Source organism: Martes martes, assembly GCF_963455335.1.
Source record: "Martes martes genome assembly, chromosome: 2".
Lineage (NCBI taxonomy): Eukaryota > Metazoa > Chordata > Mammalia > Carnivora > Mustelidae > Martes > Martes martes.
The window spans coordinates 112,148,186-112,172,113 of record NC_137889.1 but is presented as its reverse complement, the minus strand read 5'-3'; the positions used below and the strand labels follow the sequence as shown (position 1 = coordinate 112,172,113).

Below are 23,928 nucleotides of genomic sequence, written 5' to 3'. Positions count from 1 at the left end.
CATGGTGCTGCTAGAGGACCAGAGAGAAGGGCCAGGAGATGAGGCAAGAGGCAAGGGTGCTCGAGTTCATACATCAAATAGGTGATAGGGACAGGCTGACCAGGGAGTTTCACAGCTGGCCCCCTTTCTTAGGCACAAAAGTGAGGTGCTTATTGCTTTTATGGCACTTTCTAACCTTAGTAGAGTTCCTGGTTTCAGCACTGCTAGGTACATTCAGGTTTGGGGATATCAAACTCATGCTCATGTTATTTGCCACTCACATGCGGGATCATGAAACAGCTTAAAGCTTTTGGAAGGAGGTAAAAAAAAAAAAAAAAGATTTTTAAAAAACCCAAAGCATGTACCACACAGTTATGATTTGCTAACACTGAACTGAAAGTAGCTGGTCACAAGATTAATCTGCGAGCAGCTGATTAGATTCCTCCTCCTATGAGCTCCAAGTCTATCAACACAATGGAAGATCCCAGCCAGGAGGCCTCAGCGCAATGGATGCCTTGCTGAAACCCAGGGAGTGACTGTGTCAGCTGGTGTCTCGTTCTCCTCAAGCCTTGCTATTACTTTCAAAGCATCCAGAGGACGCTACAGACATGACAACTGACAGATCTACCACTTGACAAAAGTGTACGATGCAGAGAGAGTTGGAAGTTCCCAAGGGATGTTAGGGTATATGTAGGGGCTGTTTTTATTTTCTTAAAATTGGGAAAAAAACTCCAGGTGTTAGTTGGCAAAGCATAACCCCATGCTAACCCAAACCTTTTAATGACTGATCCATCCTCTTTCAGGATTTCATTCTCTACTAAACTGGGGAAGTGCACTTTCATGTGGCTACCTGTGTAAGTCAAAGCCTAAAGAAAAAAGAAAACAGGACAAAACCCATCGTAAACCATAGACTTAAAAAGAATCTATTCCGGTGCTTAATCGGTAATGAGTATAAAAAGCTATACTTGAAAGGGTAAATAAAAACAATCTCGGGATCAAATAAAAGAATTCAGTTTTATCTAAATTCCTCCCATTTGTGAGGGACATGTACTACGATGCTTCATAGATGCTGGTAAATAACGTCTGTACTGACTGACTTCTGATTTTCTCCTCATCTCACCCCTTCTTTTCCCAGTGGAGACTCTACTGATATATATAATGATTAGAGGCAAAACAAGCAACAAATGAATAAGACCCAAAGTGTACAGCTCACACAATTCATCTTCTGATTATCCAAGGTCAAGATACTTTCCTTAAAAGTATTTAAATAAGGTATGCCTTTCATACCCCAACGCATTCATATATAATCTCAGCGCATATTGTGGGTAAAAAAGAGGACACACGTGTAACATTTAACTTCAAAAGGGCTCAATAGCAAAAAGTGTTTTGTAGATATTTGCATAGGTCCACAATCCCTTAGTCAAACCCTTGTGGCCAGATGTGTTTCAGAACCCAGAATTTTTTCTTTTTGGATTTTAGAAAGGTAATATGATACATACACTGTATGTTCCAATACCCCAGAAGGGGCTGGGGCAGTATCCCGTAATCAAACTCATACATATATCAACAGCAAACCATATGAATATTCACTCTAGGGAGGACTACAAGTCCTTCCAAGTCCTAATAGCTCCGTATCAGTTCATATTAAATTCTGCTACCAAGCTACAAAATTTGTTTCGGTTTTCAGAAGTTTTGAATTTTTGAATCCTAGTAAGGGCCTGTGGGTCTGTCACCATGGACCCATTTCCTAGTTCCTGAAAATCAGAACTTAAATAATCATAAATACTTATTTTATTTCTAGGTTTAAAAAAAAAACTGAATCTTCTTTAATGTCAACCTTCAGAAATATTTGAGAATATTAGTTAGTAAAGATAATTTGCAACCTATTTATTTCTTTTTCTTATTAATTGGTAAGTTACTTCTGGGACTTCCTAGCAAGATGTACAATCATGACCTAATTCCAGAGATTCTGATTCTGATTCAGCTGAAGCGAATCCTGGTCATCTAGATTTTTAAAAGCATTTAAGATGACACTGATGAATACCACAAGTTGTGGGAACATTACCTCACTGTACAAGTTATTCACACAGGAATTCTACTCTCTTGAACTTTTCTGCACCTTTCCATGAATACACATATGGAATGACATGATGATAACCATTTTCTTTTTAAACACAAAGCAAACATAAAATATACATACACCACACAAAAACATGAAAGTGATAATGCTTCTATACCTCTTCAAAGTCATCTTTGGCTGAAGGAAGATCAGTGGCTAAACTAGAATCGCCCAGATGTTTCTCCATCCTCTCTCCATGTACCATAGTTGTTTTAACAACTTTGCTGACTCTACGGCCTTCCACTGGTTCAGCCTGAAACTGTGAGGTACTGGACAAAATGCTGGGCTCAGACAAAGTTACCTAATGAATGAAGGACACACGATACAGGGTTTCTGACGGCCACAATGTCACAGTGATGAATTCTTTCATATAAAAAAAAAATAATAATAAAAAACTCCCAAACCCTACAATGATATATACCATCTTCCAGAAAACAGTATTTTGGAAAAGAGAAGCAGTTACAAAAAAAAAGAAAAAGCCTGTAATCAACTGGTGATGCTTCTGTGGAAGACTCTACGTACACGGCACCAAACTCAGGAGTCACCTGAACGAAAACCCGTCAGGAAGTATTGTAAACAAGAAACGAACTGCTCAGTGCAATGCAGACGTAACAGCCTGTTGATAAACTCTCTCCTCCATGTTTAAATGGTTTTGACATTATGAAGATAAAACTAATCCCCCTAGGAAAAACTCTCAAAGATAGGAGAAACCAAAAAAGTAGATTTCTGGAAAATCTTTGTGCCTGATAATAACATTTTGAGGATGTGAATGAATGCAAAACAGTGAGGGTGTCACAAATTATACGTCAAAGAGAGTAAATGTTTCTCAAAGAGAGTAGAACGGAAAGAAAGAAAACTAGAGGTCAGGGAATTTCTGGTCCCTGACTTCAGTGACTCTGAAATGCACAAGTTTAAATATTAAATATTTATCAACAGGGCCCTCCAGAGGCTGCCACGCTGTCCGTGGAACAAGCGCCACAACGCCATTGTAAGGGACTTTCCGTGACACTCTACTTGCCAGCCAACGGAACTCTGGTCTTTTAAAATTTGACTTTTGGATTTCTATTGTTATGTACACGACCATGAACTGAACAGAAAACAGAAATAAGAAGGACCGAACAGAGATCATGAATACAATGGCTACAAATCTCCTCGATGGTTATTTTAAAATGCCACAAAATCATGAAGAGAAAAATGAATGTACAACTGAAAGCAAGGTGCCACGTAATGGGGAGCAGTGGGGCCAATGTGGGTAAACAATGTCACCCACCTCTTCGGACTATTTCATACTTGTCCATAAAATCACGTTGGAGAATCAGACGTTCTTACCTCTGACTGTTCGGTGTCACTCTTTAATACAATGCGTTTCATGACTTTGGAATAGCCATCTTCTTCCTCAATGCTGATGGGTCCCTGGGGCGTTCCCTGCATCGTAACCTCCTCTTTCTCTATGCCATCAGAGGACACATACCGCCTAATGACTTTCCTAGTGACCTGAAAGATATTTTATTCATGGATCTTGCTTTTGAGGGACCGTACTAGGGGACTGATAAGTTTTAAGCAAGAGGTTTGAAATCAGTCACATTAGGACGGTACCTTCTTGACCACAGTGTGTCCATGCTCATCGATGTATTCTTCTTCTGTGACTGTTTCCGGGGGTATGTCAGGCATATCATCTCCCTAAACGGTTGAGAGAAAAGGGTCACTTCTGTGTTTGGCACTGATTCTGGGAAACTCCTCCCAAGGGCTTATAATGGGAGCCATGTTAGAAAATGAAGGAAGCTACTGAGAAGCACTGCTGAGATGCCGAGTCCTGTCAAGTAGTATGTTTAAAGGAAAGAAAGAAAGAAAGAAAAAAAAAAAGGCGGGTGATAACATGCTTAGGTGAACCGGACCAAAGTTAGGTGTCCAACAAACACACAAACAAAAACGGACAAGCGAGGTGAGGTGGGCAGAACGGAAGAAGCGCTCTCACTCTTGCTGTTTGCTCTCTCGAGGTGGGCTGCCAATGTCATCACCGCTGCATTGTTTTTTTTAACAAACCAAACTTAGGAGAGTTAGGGATCTGCTTTTGAATGGCCATGCACTACCTGAAGAGCATGCCGAGCCCTCATTGCTCCAGGTCTACCACTCTCTAAGGGTTATGGGGACAGAAGTGTCCCGGACGTGCAGTAACGTAACAGCTATTACCTGAATTATCACTCGTCGGCGGACAACCCTGGTAGTTACCATCGCCTCCTCATCTGAGCTGGCCTCCAGCTCACCTAATTCCTCTGTTAGCTCCTGGTGGAAGCATGGAAGCATGGTTTTGTTTAACACGCTAAGGAATGTCTTCACTACTGGTTTCTGCTTTAGTTCACACTTGTTTTCTCAAAGTCTCATTCCTGGAGGCTTTGGTGGAAAAGCCAGCAGGGCAAACAGGTGTGTATAAGAAAATAGATTTTTTGTTCAATGAATGAAAAAAAAAAATTCTGGAATTCTGAAAGCTGTCTGAGTGCCCATCTGTCAAAATCTGTCAGAAGAAATGTGCAGCTTGTCCACATCACTGCTTGGACTTAAACTCCTGATAAACCACAAGATGTAAACACAGAACTCAAGCAGCACAAAAAAACATTTATAAACCACTGACACTCGGGCTTTAGGCTTGGAATGATTAACCCACAGGTATAGAAATAACTTGGGCTAGTAGCAGAACTTTCTGCAAAAAGCCACAATTTCCTAGTAGCTGTTATCTAGCCAGTGGAGCATCTCCGTGGCAACAAAAAAGGCAGTCTATGAATAATACTAGACTCATTTTGCAGAGAAGTTAAGACAGACTGGCCAGTCTGATGTTATGGGTCTGGCCCAGAGTCAGAGATGGAGCTGAAGACACAATTTTAGATTAGAACATGTATCTCGGGAGCATTCTATCAAATCACTCTTTCCTAATAGGATGCCTTTTTTTTTTAAAGGAGACTCAATGAAATTTTTTCGACGTATTTTTAAATACCTGAAGTATTTCTACATGCTTTTCTGCAAAGGGAAGATATGTAAAATTTTAAGCAAATTGTACTTTAAAAACATTCAGGAATCTGCCACCTAGAAATATGATCAGCAAGAAAAGTGACTGAAATTGGATCCTCAGGATAAGGTCATGAGAAGTTAAGAGTCAAAATAGGAAGCATCACAGAGGTAACTGGATATTCATTAAGAATAAATGGAACAGACCTGTGTAAAGTGGAATAGAAGGACTTATCAAAATTTATTTATGTGCATTGAAAAAAATAAATGAATTATGCAGATAATTGTTTGAAATCTATACTTCATTTAGCCACTGGATTCTTAGGCTAAATTTTGTTAATTTCTAAGTCCAGATAGCATCTTTGAAACACTTTTACTAGAATTCATTTAAGCCAAGAACTTGGGAGATGAATAATTCTGTGCAAAAGTAAACTTAAAATAAAATTCCATTTATGGGATGAATTCATTATTTAAGGTAACTGTCAAAATTGGGACATAGTTCTCATTTGCCTGAACCTCTCCTAATTATAGTCATGATTTTAGACAAATCCTGCTAGCAGATGTCATCCTCATAGTAAACAAAAATAAATGTAGGCCTTAAGCCCACAGATAAGTTGTATCACTTGTTTCCCCAAAAAGTTTCAGTTCTTTTATACAACTCATTCTTTACTACTGAGACATATATTAATGCTTTAAAAACACTTTGAGGTAGAAAATGTTTTTGAATTCCAAAAGGAAAAATACATAATTTAATTTATATTAAATTACATTTAATGCAAACAGATTCTGGGTCCTCCTTCCCTCCCTGAGAGGCATTTTGATTCAGGAGCTCTGAGGAGGGCTCAAACCCCTGCCGTTAATGCTGAGGGATATGAACAGTGTAGAATGCATTTTGAGAAGAAATGGTTTAAATGAATTTCTTAAGATGGTCTCCACCCTTCTTCGCAACATCAAAACTCACGTAAGGACAAAGGAAACAGTGTGACCTCAACTCTTGCCCCTGTCAGGGATTACGACGTTCTGAATCAGCAGTAAGTTTACGTACCATGTCCCTTTTCAAAGTCCTTTTTAAAACAGACATAAGGAGATCTATTTTGGAAATAATCTTTCCTTTAACGAGAAAAACTTGTTTGGGGAGGTAAACCCCACGGGACAGCCACAGTCTGCCTGCTCATGGTTTGACGGCACAGGCAGATCTAACCAGAGTGTGGCTCCCACAAGTTGCCGTGGCTGGCATCTACCTGAGGCCCTGTGAATCCCTCCCACTAGTCTGCACCCCTGTGGTTATCAATTTTGAAAAGCTCTATCGAGTATCTTGTTTCATCCCAGTGTTCATTTTTCTTAGCAAAAGGCTTTTCAGTTGTAAAATCACAGCTCGTGGTCAAATAGCTAGAATTGGAATGTGTATTATTTTTTTTTCTAGCTTCTCTGGTCCCAGGTTTTAAAAGGGATTGAGGAGTTCACATGACCCAGGGTTAACTTTTTTTCAGGGAAAAAAATAAGCCAGCAGAGAAATGGAAACTGGGGAAGGTCTGTAGCTTTGCTTCCTGTGGGCAAGGAAAACAAGGAGATTCTTACCTTATGGAAAGCTGCATCTTCATCAAGCCTTTCAAGATCCTGGGGCTGGTCATTAGCAGACTCCACAATCACAAGGCTGGTTTTCTGAGAACTCTCCTCCCCATGTTCTGGGGCTTCTTCAGGTTCTTGTACGATGGGAGAGTCTCCCTGCCCACTAGATGTTGGGGTCTGGAGGTATGGCCTCTCCTCCTCAGGAGGGGTCCTAATTTCCTCAGGGGTCTTGCTGGGAGAGCCAGATACAGCCGTGGCCTTTTGAGTCTCTGACACTTCCGTCCCTGGGATTGTCACACTGAAACGGAAAAGCCAAGCTATACCAGAAGAGTATACACATTCTTCCTACTGCCAAAGCAAGAGAATTAGAAGGAAAATGGAATTTATCTTCATGGTCCATGGAAGTTAAAATAAGTTTTGTAAATGTGGCCAAGCAACGAAATTTGAATAAAAATCATATGTAAGATACCGTATAGAGTTACAGATCATTGATCTAGCATTGACTGGGAAAGATGTGTTCTAAAGATAAAAATTATCCCAAAATGTATTAGCATTTCCTAATCCCTACAAAGTATATAAATTATAATTTCATCTTTTCTTTGATAACTCAAGGGGATCTTGAAGATTTGAGGAGGTTTATATAAAAAAGTTCTGTAGATAATAAGGCTTTTGAGACAAGAATCAAAGTTTGGGGAAAAAAAAATTTTAAGAACCAATGTATAAACCCCATGTTTATATCTCTATCATAATTGTAAATAGAGAGAGTCTTATTATACCTCTGGAAAACTGTATTACTTCATGGAGAGACCTAGTTAAAACTTTTTCTACTGATATAATTTGGAGTTACTCCAAGGCAATCTTTGTAATCTCATTTTCTAAGTAAGAGAATTTTCTGCTTTTTCTGTTTAACTTACTGCAAATTTCTGTCACTCCACAGATATTGAGTGCCCAAAGTGCCTCTCTGATATGCTCTCTTTGCTTCCCACCTTTTTCTTTTTTTCCTCTCTTCTTTCTGCTCTCCCCTAAAATCTAAAGGTGGTTGGCAGGTGGTGGCTCAGTGGAAAAAGGGATGATTTTCTTACCCATTTCACCCTCTTCTCAAGTTCCAGTGACCCCAGCACAAAGCTCACTTAATGACAAGAGCAATGCTATGATGCAATCTCCTGACACACTATTCTCAGATTTCAGGGCTGGGGATGCATTTGCCTTTTGCAAGATCTGTTTTCTTTCTCTAAATAGCAAGTGCCGTTCAAACAACTCTCTTTCTCCTTCGCTTCTAGAAAGGCCAGAACTTGAGTTCTGAGCTGCCTGCTCTGTAGTTGTTTCCTTTAGCCAGAAGCTCTCTGGGAAACTTCTCTTTATTCCCACTCTGACCACACCCCACCTTATTTTAATGGTCTTTCATTCTGTGTGAATCATCTGTGCTGTGTTCCAATTTTACTCTTAGCCACCCCACCACTCTGGAGAAACACACCGAGGGCTGTTTCACCTACACTCACTGTTCACGCTCTGAACGAGCAGTGGGACAAATGGCACATACCAGAGCATTTCAGTCCTGTCTGAGGGGCAGGACTCTTACAAGCAATAAGAATGAGGTCCACGTGAAATTGTATAGTTGAAACAACGCTTTCATGGGCACATCCTTGACCTTTGACCCTATGAGATGAATGTGGTGCATATTACTCTAATTTAGAGATGTGAAAACAGAAACCAAAAGGGATTTGGGACTTGCCCACAGTCACAGAACTGGAAGTTGGTGCAAGCAGGCCTCCCACACAATGCTGTCACAATTCTGTCTCAGATTGTTTGCTCTTTGTCTGTAGTTCTGGCCCTTGTTATCAGTGGGGTTCTTTGCAAACTATCTGGAAATAATTCACAGCAGTATATGCCTGGCACTCCGGTCACACTGGCTTGTTCCTTGGAATTACATATGACAGGCTTTTCTTTTGACACTCACAAGTACTCCTGCTGACACTCGAGAGATGACTCTTCAGGCCGGTCTTGCATTTTCCCTGAGAAATCCTGTTGGGCTTGCTCCTTGTGAGTCTGGGGAAAGAGATCTGTTGCTGAGCTGTCCCCCTCCACTTTGGGGATGCAATCCTGAAAAGTGGAGTAACCGACAGAAATGTCTTCCTCTGAGACAATGGGAGGGTGCTCGTAGGACTCGCTCTCTTTAGAAGCAGCTCGCTCCTCTTTCTGCTTGTGCTGTGCAGTGCATAGGTCCTCCTGAAGGGCTGAGAACCCTGCGGGGCACAACAATTTTAATTCAGTATTTAATCGCAGCTCACTTATATTAAAGAGGTAAATATTAAAGAGTAACAATAGCTAATACATTCTAAATACTGATTATGCGTCGGGCACTGTTCTAGGTGCTTTGCAAGTATTGACTTGTATTAACAACACTCTAGGGTGAGTACCCTTTTCACGCAGCATCTCTCAAGCCAGGCTAAGGAATTTTACGATATCCAGGGCAATGAGGAGCCCCTGAAAAATTTTGGGCAGAGGTATGACTGACGTGCATCTATTTATTTATTCACTCAACAGATCTATATTGAGTATCAACTACGTAGTAGGTGCTGTTTAAATGTTAGACATATAGCAATGAACAAGTCCTCACTTAACTTTTATTTCTGCAGATATAAATTTATGATATATTTTAGAAGAAAAAGAAACCAGGGTAAAAGTACAGAGCAAATAGGGCTCGTGTTTTAGATAGATTGGTAAGGAAAGAGTCCTGTTAGGAGACAATTTTGAGCAGAGGCCTGAAGTAAGTGAGAGAAACAGGTATTGAGGTATTGATGCTCTGTGAGGAGAACACTCCACTAGAGTGAAGGTAACAAAAAGTAGCAGAGACCCACAGCCTGAGAATACGTAGGGTACCCAGGGAACTGCAGGGAGCCCAGGTCTCTGGGTTTTATGGAAAAGGAGAGAGATGGGAGATAAGACAAGCTTTCACTGAACAGTAACACACACCATCACTGAAATCTAGGAAAAGAAGCTACAGAAAGAAACTGAGGAAGAATAGCCAGTAAAATAGGGGGAAAAAAACATGGAGGGAAGGTATCATGGAAAGTGAATGAAGAAAATATTTTAAGAAGAGATTAATTTTTTGGTCAAATATTACTAAGGGGCACATGAGGTGAAAACTGAAAAATTACTCACTGTATTTGGCAATGAGGAAATAATTGGTGAGTTTTATGAGACTGTTTTCTGTTGGGTGGTGATGACAAAAGACTGACTGGCATGGATTCTAGAGACAGCTCTAGAGACAGCTCTAAAGAGAACCGGAAGACATGGGGCAGATAGAGGAAGTTTGGACTTTATTTTTGGAGAGATTTTCTATAAGATAAATGGAGAAACAGAACAATCATACAGGGAGGAATACGGGGTGAAAGGAGTTGCTTTGTTTTGTTTTTTGAAGATGGGCTCTATTAAAGCATGTTTTAGTGCTGTTGAGCATGGTCTAGTTGTAGAATGCCACAGAGGACAACTATAGCAGTGAGGTCCTTAACTGGATAAAAAGGGATGAGATCCAGAAAAAAAGAAAAGATGATGGTTTTAGCAAAGCAAAGACATTTCACAACAGAGAGAAGGCAGAGTACAGGCATTGAGATGCACTTAGGTTGGTAGATTTGTGAAAGAAATGGACATTTCCTTCAGATGATTCTCATTTTTTCTAAGAAATATGAAACGTGGTCATCAGCTTTGAATAAGGAGAAGAGAAATGCTGGAAGCTGGAAAGAAGAGGAAAATTCTCGGTATAAAATAGAAATGAGAGGGAAGAAGAGAGTGAGTGAGCATGTGAATAAATGAGAATGAGAATGTGAATAAATGAGTACTGACAAGATGGCAGGGCCAATGACTGGAGGTCCCAGTGGGTCTGAAGAAATGTTGGTGAGGAAGTAAATGTAATGCTTCAAGTTAGGAAGCTAGAGTAGTAAAGTCAGTGGTGATGATATAGTCTTGGTTGTGAGCACTGAAATGGGTAGCTAATGTAGAGTAACAGACACAAGTATCAGAAGCCATCAAGGAACTGAGGCAAGGGAAACGGACAGGTCATCCATGTCGTTATGAACTGAGTGATTGTACCCCCTTAAAATTCATATGATGAAACCCTAGTCCCAATGCGATAATATCTGGAGGTGGTGCCTTTGGGCTGTAATTGGGTCATGAGGGTAGGACCCTCAGGAACAGGATTAGTGCCCTTATAAGAAGAGGCCAAAGAGCTAGCTAGGTCCCTTTCCCCCATGTGTGGACATAGCAAGAAGACAGCCATCTGCAACCCAAAGGACAGTCCTCAGCAGAACCTGACTATGCTGTCGTCCTGACCTCTGACTTCCATTCTCTAGAAAGGTGAGAAATAAATTTCTCCTGTTTAAGCCACCAAGTTCATGGCATTTTGTTATAGCAGTCCCAACTGATTAGGACAATGGTGAAATAACAAAGAATGAGCAGTTTAGGTACCTATAAAATGAGAAAAATGTGTGATCACTAAAGTCCACAGACCACCCTCTAAAAGGGAAGATGTGGTCCAGCTGCCCAAATTAACCACAGATACAACACACACCCACACCCACAAACTGTCTGACCTTCGCTATGATCCAGTGCAATTGTCTGTTCAATTTCTGCATAGCTATGACTGATGCGCTCCTGGAGAGGCTCTGTGCTGGCCTCCATGAGATGAACGATATCCATTCGGTTGATCTTAGTGAGGCATTCAATGAGACTGGTATCTGGGATAGTAGAGAAAACTCATTTATTACTTTTGAGGGGTAGGTACTGTTTTTAAGATCTCTTTTATTTAGTTGTCTTACTAAAATTTTGATATTTGTATAGGAAACAACCAAAGCTTAATTAAAGGTCTTTATAAAAAATAAGGAAACAGAAAAGATACATGCATTAAAAAGGTGGGAAAGCATTAGGCATAAGCTCTAAAATAGAATTGCCAGATATTATATGGGACACGCTGTCAAATTTGAATTTCAGATAAAACAAATAAATTTTGAAGTATAAATATATCCCAAATATTGCATGGAGTGTACCGGTACTAAAAAACTATTTGTTGACTCTCTGAAATGTAACTGGGTGTCCTCTAGTTTCATTTGCCAAATCTGGCAATCCTACCTAGGAGAATGGCAAGAGAGGGAAAGGCAAATGTACTGGCTATAAATAAGGGAGCTCTCTAGGTGATCTCCAGAGAGACATTAAAGGAAGTAGCAAATTTAGACTAGCTGAAGAATGAGATGAAGTAATGGTCTTTATCACTTCTCATTTGATTTGATGTGGCCAGAATATTATATACAAATCATTATAAAGAATATCTACGTGACATCTTTCCCTCAATTAAGTTATTTAGGAGTAAAGGAAGTAGGAACTGAAGGCAATGCACTACCTTTAAAACAATGACAAAGGAACGGTGTCCACTCTCAATATTTAGAAAATTTTAGGTCTTTAGTAACATTTCTATTAGCAGCCAGGGTTTCCCCTAAATTGACATTGGTCATGGGAATGTAGTGTAAGAATTGTTACGCAAGATGCGTATTTTAGAAATGTCATAGCTTGCTCTCATTTGCTTACGGCAGTATTTCAGATTGACGGCATTCGTTATTTTATTGTTTTCCTGAATTTAAATGAAAGGGCTTGTTGAGCAAGACTTAGAGCTCAACCTTTCGCCTAATGCTTTTCACATAGAGCTCCCACCTACCTGTAGCCTGCCTCCCGTCCCTTTCCAGCCAGTACTTCAATAGTGCATGGCTCTGGTCTTGCAGGGAGTTAGGGTTCTCAATTCGGATTTGATGAATCTGCTCCTCAGTGAAATCCAGTTCTCTTGCTAATTCTAGAAAAGAAAATATTACTCCATAAACACCAGAACTTCAGAGTCTCCACACCTGGCTCTGTGATTTTGTAGATGACGCGTTCTTTGTATTGCCGTAATAGTGTTCATTTTCTCCCCCTGTGCATTAGTGACTCTCAAGATGACTTTGTTTTTCTGTCCCTAACTGTGGAGGTTCTCCTTAAAACTAGGTATGCAATTGATCACATTCACAGTGGAAACACTACATTTGAGGCAATGGATGATAAAACGTGCCTAATTCAGCCCCGTTTAATTCCAAAATGCAGACTGGACCATTAATACAGGCTTATACTCTTAACCAAGATAATGGAAAATAAATTACTGAAAACAGGAGTAACGGACTTTCTCACTTTTAATCATCATTAAACAATGTTTTAAGTACTGTAAATCCTATTTCTGGATATTTGGATAAAGACTGGCTGTGGTTATATTACATTGGTTGGATAAATTTCTTTAATTTGATGTCACTTGAATAAAAGCTCTGGGAAGCATTAATTGACCTAGGGAAAAAGCCACAACATTTTCCTTTAAAGTCTACCATTAACATAGTACATGGATACTTATACACTGTGGTGTGTATGTGTGTGTGTGCATATAAGTACTCTTTGGATGGCAATCAGCAAATATCTTTCAGAATTAAAAACATACATACCCTTTATTCAGATATTCAATTCTACTTCTAGTAACATGCCCTATAGAGATTCTCATGAAAATACATCAATGCACTATGATATTTGTCATTAACAGGAAACAACCTAGATGTCCAGCAATAAAGGCCACTGATAAAATTCTGATACTATCACACAGTAAAACTAAATAGCATTTCTGAGAATGAGATAGATATTTCTATGCTGATGGAATATTTACAAGGAATATTATTGAGAAAAACTGTGCTTATTTTAAAATAGTACACCTAGATGTGGGTACTGCATATTTTTTTCTGAATGAATGAGAAAGTGGAAGCAGTTACTTTTGAGTATGAAGCTAGAAGACCAGAGGCAGGTAAGAGAAACTTCTTTACACTTTCAATTTTCTACCATTCTGTACGGTTGTGGGGCTTGAATTTTCAACAAGTACATAGATATTACGTTTTATGCACAAACACACACATACTTAAGAAACAAAATAAATAATTCTGGATGTCACCTATTTAATTAGTCAATCAAGGATATTTTGATGCCCTTCCTTCCCCCTAAATACCTCAATTTAAAAAAACCTGATCAGTATTTAACAACTACTTAAATGTGTAAAAGTGAGGAAATGACTATTCTCTCTGCCCTGTTATTAATTATCTTTGTTAAGGGTCTTAGGGATTTCTAGTCATATTGATTTTACAATTCATTTTCTTTTAATAATTTTACATACATTGCAATTTTTATACTTAAATATCCTATTTCTCAGAAAATTAGTGAAACATCTTATTCCTATGTATTTCAACATGCAACCAAAGCAAATTTTAGTACTGTTCACAATGAAGATATCTGATATAAGGTATCTAAAATAAGGAGACCTCGGTTAAATCTCCAACTAAATTTTGTGACAACTGCATCTAACAATGACTCTGAAACACAGTAATCCCCTCAAAATTTGGATATCCAGGGCTCCCAAAGGAGGAGAGTGACATTTGGTATATTCTCAAAATTCCCCAATTTAAAGTTCTATTTTTCTAAATTCCAGAGATAATAGAAGGCCTGCCTGGATTTTCTAGTTCAGAGTTTATTATTCTTTTCACTATTCCATGTGGTCTCACCCAAGGAAACAAATACTTTTTCATTGTTAATGACACTTGGCTGATGCAATTGTGTTTCTTAAACGAAGCAAGATCTGTTGAAAAAATAAGTCACACTAATTTTACCTGTCCAGCTGAAGCCAAGATGATCAGCAATATAAGCCAGCCTTTCCTCGATCCGTTCCTGCTCATCCTGTTGATCTACAGAAGGTCAAAAACAGAATGGCCAAAGGTTGTCTACGACAGGAGAGCAACCACAGTACTGATCATCCAAAGAAAGGAAGTCACTTGTCCAAATATTTGATAATAGCACAAATTAGCTATTATATTTCAAATCATTTTTAAATTGTGTGTTTGTCTGATTTCTGGAATGGAATGGGAAATCAATTTAATTATAAATCATGAAAACCAACTGCTTCCATATCTCTTTAATCAAGACTAGTCACTGGACATATTATAAAAGTTGTTGATTTCTAGTAATCTTAGGACTTTCTTTTTAAATTATCTCAGAGAATACTGCCCACCAGAAGACAGTTGTCTTGTTCATCAAAAACCAGAAAAATCATAAATAGGATGCTGAAGTAGAGTAACTGGTTAGGACCTCCTATTATTGCCTATGGCAGCATAGATCACTTCTGGGTCATGTCTGAAAGAAATCACATCCAAGATTTATAAGAGACATAGATCATGGGTTAATCAGGCCATCCTGGGTTTTTTTTCAGTCTGGCCAGAGAAACTTTCCTTGGTCCTGGTGACCCTGGAAGAAGGAAGGATAAAAGTGTATATACTTGTCTCTGTTGTATCAATAGGTATAGATGTCTTTTGTGTGAAATTTCTGTCTGCTTACTACTAGGTAAGCTTATATATTATTCCCACAAGCTGTCATTTTCCCCTTGGTTTTTAACCCCCATTAATTGATGGGAAGCATTTTAGGTATCATGACATTTTCCTATGATACAAATTTAAGAATAATAGTCTTTATTGCAGAGATATTGGAAGACCAGAGGCTACTTCTCAAAGCCATCTATGGTTTCCTTTTTTATAATTCAAAGGGTCATCATCCTCTCACAGTCACTTACATCATGCAAAGTTTGAGTTTTTGTTGTCTGCTGCATCTAATCAGAATGTATTCTCCATTCACCTAACACTAAAACAAAGAGCATGGTTTTTTGTTTTGTTTTGTTTGCTTTGAGTGTTTACCAGTGGTATCTGAGATCCAACCTTTTGAATCAAAAGCAGATCCACAACAATTGGGATTTCGTGATAATGTGAAATCTTCTTGGGCAAATGGCTTCCTAATGATTACAAATTTATTAAGTTGAGTACAAATTATTTTAAAATATTTATGGGTAAGAAGAAAAAGCTATGAATCCTTACCATACGAAACAAAGCCCAACATATTCATGTGCAAAAGCGAAAGTGCCTAATTTGAGGCTAAGCCTGGGATTCCAGAACAACAAAACTCAAAGCTTGCATGGCCTGACGTGCAGCGGCTCGAGAAAGGCAAGATCACCATTGCCTGTTTATTATGTTTATGTTTTCCATAAGCATTCTCATTACTCAATCTTGAGATTGTTTTCATAGACAAGAGTACACAGAGAAAGCACGAAACACAAAGGGCTTACACAAACACAGTAACCACTACAGAAAGCTTAAAGAAAATGAGACACAAATCACCAAATAAAAGATATACAAAAAAAAAACTATATCAAATTTATGACATGCGTAGCACAGGGAATCCCAGTGGCTGGCAAATACCTTCAGCATGGTCATGGCCATTTTCATCAGGGATGCGTTCAATCAGAGTCTCAATGGACTCATCCCAAATAGGCCTTGTGTCAAAGATGTCCTCAGGAATTGAATGCTCGGTCTCAACAGGTGGCAGATTTTCAATTACTGAAACTTCCAGGGCACTACTACTTTCATCATCCGAAACTAATTCTTGCTCCCTTTCTGACTGTGTAAGTCTATCCACTAACTTGGAAGCCTCATCACTAATCTCCTCAAAGAATTCTATGGAGTTCCTGTAAAGGTCAAAGAAATGCTCCTTACTTTCTTTCGAAGGGCTCACAGCCCCCTTGCAGGAAGATGTGGTGCTTTTGCTCTTAACTGGCAATCGGGATGTAAATATCTTTGGTCTGGTGGTCCCCTCTTCTGATTCTAACTCCAGCTCCTCTGCCCTCTCTCTGTTCTCTGTTTCTGTCTCAGTGTAACTTGTAGTTTTTACTAGACATTTGGTCTCTGAGTCCAAAGCACTGGCATCAGATTCAGATTTGCTTCTACTATCTGGTGTTCTGCTTGTCATGTCCTGACCCTGAGGAGCCACTGTTTTCTGGAGAGAGGAATCTAGATGCGAAAGCTGCTGCTCTACTCTTTGGACAGGTGCTTTCACGGGGATTTTAGACTTTGGTTTTGTTTCATCCTCTTTACTTTCCTCACCCAGGCTGGGTAAAAAATCTTCAGAAAGGGAACTCTCATTCTCCACAGATGGAGGTGCTGGGGTTGATGTGGGTGTAGTCCTTACAGGAATTTTGGATTTGCTTTCAGTAGAAGGCACATTCTCCATTGGTGCAGTAGGGATTTCAATTACTGATTTCTGTTCCTCTGGGGAAGAATCAGGAGAATCATCATCCCGATCTGAATACACGGACCTGGTAACTGTGGAAAAATCTAACTGAACGTGTACAACTGGTTCGGGGGAGTCAGGGCAAGATGGCTTTTTCACACTAGGCTTAGGAGGCATGTCACCCATTTGTGTGGTGGGAAGGTCCTCGGCGCCTTCAGAAGGAGCCTCTTCTGTTGATGTTTCAGTGGAGGTTGAATTCCCCATGTGGGTGTTGAGTTGAGCATCTGAAGCAGACTTTTCCTCTACTTCCTCGCTCAGGTCATCTGGAAGTAAGTCTGCTTCATCACTCATTGTTTCTTTTGATTCTGAGAGAGCTAGTGACTCAGCTGATGTCTCCCGTTGTGGGAGCTCAGCCCCAGGACTCCCTTCCTTCATGTCTTCAGAGAGAGTCTCTTCCCTGGATTCTTGCCCAATTTGGAAAAAGTGAAAACTTTCATCGGCATAGGACCTTTTGGTCATATCAATGGCACCACTTCGGGTCATCTCAAACAATTTTCCTTCCTGAAAGAGAAATGGGTTTTGCTCACTGGTTGGAGTCCCCTCTTCAGTTGGGGTCCTGGCAGGAGTGGTGTCAGGGGTGGTACCCTGTGATTGTCTGTCTACCATCAAACCAAATATCTTTTGTTCTTCCTCTTTCACTCGAGCCTCAAAGGCTTCATCATCCTCACGGATTTCACTCCAGGAATCCGAATCCACGTCTGTTTTTGTGATGATGACTTTGCTGATTTGGTCACTAACGACTGCTGATGTATTTGATACAGAAGGCTCTAAAGATGAAGGGGCTTGATCTGATCGCTGTTCCCACAAGGTGCTTTCTTGTTTGGATTCTTCTTCTATGTTTTGGTGCTCAAAATTAGATTCTTGGATTGAAACAGTTGTACTGGAGGAGCTTATTACTACCATGTCTTCAACAGAGGATGTGATGGTAACAGAATGCACTTCTGAAGACTGAAAACTTGTGTGTCCTGCATCTGTTTGGGTTTTGCTTTCTTCACTGGAGAAAAAAGATTGGGAAGGAACATTTTCATAAGGACTTATTATTTGAGGATCATAGATTTCATCAGGCTCAGCCGGGTCAGACACTGGGACATCCATGGACAATATATCTGTTTGAGTAGTAATTGATGAGTCTTGCATGGAAAAGTCCTTCGGTAAGCTCTCAAAACCTTGGTCAGTTTTGGTGTCCTCCATTTTTGTAGCAGGAGATAGAAAGGATATGTCTTCATCTAATTCTTGTCCTTCGGATGCTGGACAGCGAGGCAAGGAGGACAAAGACGAAGAGCTTTCACTGGGGCAATCTACTTGTAGAGATGCCACTCGAGAAGCATCAAGCTCTTCTCCTTCTGTGTCTTTTTCATCAGTGTCTTGCAGAGGTATTGATTCCTCATGGATAGCTAGCTGCTCATTGACATCCTCCCTAGGGGAGCTGTAGAGACCTGAAGATACGGGAGTGACTGAGCTGCTAGGACTCCTGGTCTCACACCCATGGCCCTCGCAGTCTTCTGGTTGATCAGCATCTCTGTTCAGATCATCATAAGACATATCTGGGCCATTAGTAGAAATACTATGACTCTCTTCAAGTACATGGGATTCACAGTCTTTTTCTTCTTCTGATTTACCAGACTCTTCCTGAGTATCCTCATTCATTTTGAAAGTGTATTGTTTGGAAACAATGGGTTGAAACTGTACTTCTTCAGGACTGGAATTGGAGTCTACACTGGATGGAAGTGGAGAAGGAGGCTGTACTCGAATAACTGGCTCTGGTAAGAGGCCTGTGTCACCACCGTTTTTCAGCTGTGCCAACTCAGGTTCACTCTCAGAGGAGGAAGAAGCCTTTCTGCTCTCTGATGTTACTACCACAGGGACATCGCTTTCATCCTCTACAGTCTCCATATGTTTTGGTTCATCCACATCTGCTGAACAGTCAGCATCTGGGTCAGAGGATGAAGAAGATTCTTCTTGCTTGGGTTCTTTCTTGTAGTCCCTTTTCTGCTTTGCTTCTTGTTCAAGTTCATCAAACGTTTTGATTTTGGTTACCATTTTAAACATTTCCTCTTCAGGTGTGAATCTCTTTTTGTCCCCATTTTCCAAGTCATCCTCCTCTGCACATTCATGAATTACGGCTGGCTTGGGTGTGCTTGCATCTGTGGCTTTGGGTGTGACCTCATAGCTAATTTCTTCCGAGCTGGGGGTGTCTGGAGAGAGGGGGCTCTTCCCAGAGCTCTCTACCAGTGACGTCTGCTCAAGACTGTCATCCTCGGCACTGCCATCTGGGTCTCGGAGCAGCCGGGACCGCACAGAGGCCACCTCCGTGAAGAGTTCTGTTTTGGCTACGGCAGCAGGAAGAGGGAAGTGACTTGGGAGAACTCCAGCCTTCATCTTTGGTTCTACGGGGCTGCTTTCTAGAGAGTCGCGGCAAGGGGATTCTTTCAGAGGGCTCGGCTCCAGAGAATCCGGAGTTTTGTGTGAGGAGTTATCCTCCAGCACAGGGCTGGCTTCCAGGGAGTCTCTGTGGCTCACTGCAAATGATTCATCAGCACCAGGGCTGAGGACCTCACTGTCTCGGCTGGGGAGTGCAAGTTCTAACCCTTGGGGACTTCTGGCAACTCCCTGGGGCTTTGATTCAGTTCCTGTGCCTGTGTTTACAAAAGCATCAGGCAGTGGAGAGGCCTTTGTCTCATCTGAGGGCTCAGTGCTTGTGGATTTCTGGGCTTCAGAATCAGTGTGTGTCTTGTGGGCAGAACCAACATTCGTAAGTTGACCCTCATCAGAGGATGCTTCCTCAGTCACTCCTTTGGGTGTTTCTTTTGCTAGTAACACACTACACCTGCCAAGGGAATCATCTTGTCTGGGACATGTGTCTTTGGAAGGGTCTGGGGTGGCCTCCTTCAGTGAACACTCAGCTGAGGGCTCTGTGCCTTCAGTGACCATGGCACCTTGTTCTTCAGAACCATCAGTGACGTCTTTGATTGAGGGATGGTCTTTTTCCGAACGAGCTGCTGTTGGTGTTTCTGACTTGGTTGTTTCGCTTCCTTCCCCAATTTGCTCCTCACTTTTCTTTGGTGAGAAAGAAAGGCTTTCTGGGCTTGTCTCAGGGGTCTCTGCGAGGCCCTCATGCTTATAGCTTTCTTCTGAACTAATCTGAGGGGTCCCTTCCATCAGGCTGCCACACGGAGAACCTGCCACCCCTTCAGGCTTGAGGCTCTCAGAACTGCCATCCAAAGCACCACTTTGTAAAGACAGAGCTGGAAGAAACTCATCTTTCATGTAATCTAGTGGAAATGTCGTGTTGAAAGGACTAGTGAGTACCTGATCTAAGTGAAGCTGTGCTTCTTCTGTCTCCTCAGTTCTTCGGAATTGTTGGTATTTGTCATTGTCTTCCAACTCCTGCTTAATGACATCAGAAAAGTCAGTGGAAGTTTTCCTATCTGGGCTGATCTGGAGGTCCATGTCTCCCTGTTCATCGGTCAGCTTTTCTTTGGGAACGTCACTCTCTTTATGGCTTTCTTCTTCTGGTGCTGACCGAACAGGTTCAGGTGTTTTGTGGCTAAGAGCTTTCTCCTTCTCTACAACTAGATCTTCTCTCTTAAACCCTATGGAGGAAGCACGGACTGCTCTCTTGGATTCGGAAACTCCTGTTACCACAAATCTCTGGCCTCGTTTGATTGTCTGACTCTCTGTTTTCTGTGTTTCTCTGTGGTTTAGCATCTGCCCCTTTTCTTTTTCTACCCGAGCTTTGCCTTTCTCTTGTGGCTGCTTTTGCTTTGCTGATTTGTGCTCAAACAGTCCAGTCTTGTGTTTAGAGGGGTCCTGACCTGACTGGAAGGCTTTCATCAACTCCCGAACAGACATTGTCTCCTCGATTCGTTCTGTTTTTGAGGTGGGGGAGACAGGTGGTTGCTTTTCTGTTTTCCCAGAAGGCGACACGGGCAAGTGTTTCTCAGTTTTTCCAGAGGTTGATACAGGTAGATGCTTTTCCATTCGTCCAGCTGGTGACACAGGCAAGCGCTTTTCTGTTCTCCCAGGTGATACTGGTGCATGTTTCTCCATTCTCCCAGAGGGTGAAACAGGTGGGCGTTTGTCCATTTTACCTGAAGGTGAAACAGGTGGGTGTCTTTCTGTTTTTGTAGATGACACAGGGGAGTGCCTTTCAGTTTTTGTCGAGGGTGACACAGGCAAGTGCTTCTCAGTTTTATTTGATGACACAGGGGAGTGCCTTTCAGTTTTTGCAGAGGGTGACACAGGTGAGTGTTTCTCAGCTTTACTTGATGGTGATACCGGAGGGTGCCTCTCAGTTTTTGTAGAGGAGGAAAGCGAAGAGTGTCTCTCTGTTTTAGAGGAGGGTGATGCCGGTGCATGCCTCTCTGACTTCAGAGAGGGTGATGCAGCTGGATGTGTCCTGTGGGTTATCTTTTTTGGCACATCCTCTTTGCCTTTGACTCTGACAGGCAACTTGCTTCGACCTTTTTGTTCATCTTCCACTCGTTTCTGAAGGGCCTTTACTTTGTCCTTTATGGAACCAATGGGAGTCTCTTCTATCAAAGGTGAAGTGGCCTTTACAGTGGGGAGGGGCTCGGGGGCTAAACCTGCATCTTCATCTAACGACTCTTCCGAACTACATTTTTTAAGTTCACTTTTTTCTGCACTACCTTGTACACTTTCCTCTTTTTGTTTTTGTTTTTCTTTTAATTTCCTTCTCACTGGCTTCTTTATTCCAAGGCTTGGTTTGTGCTGTTTCTGGGCACTCTGAGTCTCATGTGAGGGTGCATCTTTCCCTTCATTTTCAGAGCTCCTGCCAGTAGCCAGAGTGTCACGTTTCTCCCCTGCTATCCCTTGAACTGTCTGCAGTGGCTTTTCATGAGGAGACACATAGGAATTTAGATCCTCAGTAAGGTAGTTCACTAGCCCCGTTGAGTCTTTCTCTACTTTGATGTTGCGGTCTTTATCTATTCTAACTTCTACGCATGGGTATTCGGTGATTTCTAAAGGTGCTTTTTGCTTAGCCTCCTCTATTTCCTCATCACTGACAATCACCCACTCCTCTTCCTCTAATTCTCTCTCCGACTGAGACCTCGGGACACTGCCTTCATCTCTCACGCAGGTTCCACTTCTCAGGATTTCATTCACTTTTTCTAAGTCCTCTTTAACTCTTTCAACAATTTCAAAAGGCTCTCCTGGCTCTTCCTCAGCAGCCTTCACCAGCTCCTTCACTTTGATAGAACCTGCCCTATCAGATACATCTGTGGTCAAGATGGCGGTCATTTTGATCAAATCTTGTTTCATCTCAGAAACTTCAGAGAGCAAGTCCGGACTGGCTAGGACAGGAACTTCATTAACCAGGTGACTTTTCAGGACAGATGTTTCTGTAGATTCTGTCTCATCATCTTTGATGTGAATGAAAAACATTGAAAGTAAAATGGAAATCAAAAAAATATATTGGCAAATGTAATCAGGACTGAAACGACACAGTGTCTTTTCCTGTTGTGGCGGGAGGGACAACAGAATGGGTTGGGAATGGTGGATCCACAAGGTCTCAGGATACAAAAGCAAAGCAAGGCTAACGGAAAAATTAAAAAAAAAAAAACTGAAAAGGAAAAATGAGCAGGAAATAACTTGCTTAATTTTCTCACTCATAGCACATCCACACATACAACAAAGCTATAACAAACAGCCACGACAGACAGACACACACACATACACACCATCACAGATCGAAACAAAGAACGAACGCAGTGAAATTACACAGAAATATCTCAAGATTGTTCAGATGTTACAGATCAATGTTGAAAAAAAATATAAACATGGGGAAAAAAAAGGAAAAAAAGCATTAGAAATTGCAGAAAGTTGATTTCCTCTAGGAGAAAGCCAGTAGTAGCGAACTCAGAATGCCTCCTAATGATGCATATATGTTTTTTAATCATATGAGAATCCAGAATTCAGTGTTTTGTTCTGCCAATATACAATGACTATATAAAAGATGTCTGAATCAGCTGCAAACCGGCATTTCATCTAAGGAAAATTCACACCTAACAATGAAACGAATGGTCTTGTGCTAAGAGGCATGGTCCTTTCCTTGGAGCAACCTCCTGGTTTAGACACATAAAGGACAGACCAAGGAGGAAATAAAGGAAAGGAAAGAAGAAAACAACAAAACAACAACTGTGATTAAACTTATATGTGAGTCCAAAGTTAAAATGTGATGCATGGCAATCCAAATCAGAGACAGTCACACGGGACACACGCACAGTTTATGTAAGCCAAGTTATTTCCATGCAAAGCAAAGGTGGAAGGAAACTGGTGGGAGTGGTGGCTTTGCGAAAATGCACGGGCAGAAGGATGGTTAAGAAATTAGAACAATATGGAAACATTACTGTGGTGAAGCATATTCCTTTCCCTACAAGTCAGTGCTGAATGCAGTAGTATATTTGAAGGACAGGTAGTGGGAACCTGCACCCATTCAAAGCAAAAAGGAGAAGTTGGTCAAACTCTTTTAGGATTTGCTCTTGAAAAGACTTAGGAAAGAGTTCCTTCACCAGAGCCCTTCTTTATGGATTATTTTATACCTAGATGAAGATTATTTAAGGATTATCTTTAAACCAAAAAAATGCATCTATGTTTAAATTTTAAAAAATATTCACCACACTTAGGAGTCATTTAGGAGAATCTGTGGCATTATAGCAATATAGTAGCTTTTCCCCTTTTCTTTTTTAAATAACTGAGCTAGGGGGAGGTATTAAACTTGAATTTCTACTAGCTAGTGTTCAAGAGACAAAGGAAAGGGCCATTTAAATAGACACAGTAGTCCTTAAGAAGAAAGTGGGTAATAAAATCTCTTTTTTAAAAAAAGGAATTAATTAAAGCAACAATAATGTCACTTTTTTAACAAATAAGAGTCTTCTCTTGAGAGAATCAGTATTTGTTGAGGAGATATACTCTATGACTATGCATATATATACTAAAATAATTTATATTAATGCAAATTTGTTCAAGTACAAACCAAATGAAAACATTCAGAATTTCAAATAATCTAGTCCTGAATGACGATTTAACAT

General features: G+C 40.7%; 1 protein-coding gene across 2 annotated transcripts in view; it reads right to left on the bottom strand.

Annotated features, from left to right (window-relative positions):
• ANK2 (ankyrin 2) overlaps nucleotides 1-23,928 on the bottom strand; it is a 226,624-nt gene that overhangs the window by 5,142 nt on the left and 197,554 nt on the right. For both annotated transcript variants that reach the window (XM_080796920.1, XM_080796921.1), the window contains 11 exons: nucleotides 16,009-22,260; nucleotides 14,377-14,451; nucleotides 12,372-12,503; nucleotides 11,257-11,400; nucleotides 8,625-8,910; nucleotides 6,677-6,965; nucleotides 4,289-4,381; nucleotides 3,695-3,778; nucleotides 3,428-3,592; nucleotides 2,217-2,399; nucleotides 754-845 (listed from right to left, as the gene is read on the bottom strand). In XM_080796920.1, coding sequence (XP_080653046.1) covers nucleotides 754-845; nucleotides 2,217-2,399; nucleotides 3,428-3,592; nucleotides 3,695-3,778; nucleotides 4,289-4,381; nucleotides 6,677-6,965; nucleotides 8,625-8,910; nucleotides 11,257-11,400; nucleotides 12,372-12,503; nucleotides 14,377-14,451; nucleotides 16,009-22,260 — 7,795 coding nt within the window. The remainder of the gene's footprint in view (nucleotides 1-753; nucleotides 846-2,216; nucleotides 2,400-3,427; nucleotides 3,593-3,694; nucleotides 3,779-4,288; nucleotides 4,382-6,676; nucleotides 6,966-8,624; nucleotides 8,911-11,256; nucleotides 11,401-12,371; nucleotides 12,504-14,376; nucleotides 14,452-16,008; nucleotides 22,261-23,928) is intronic.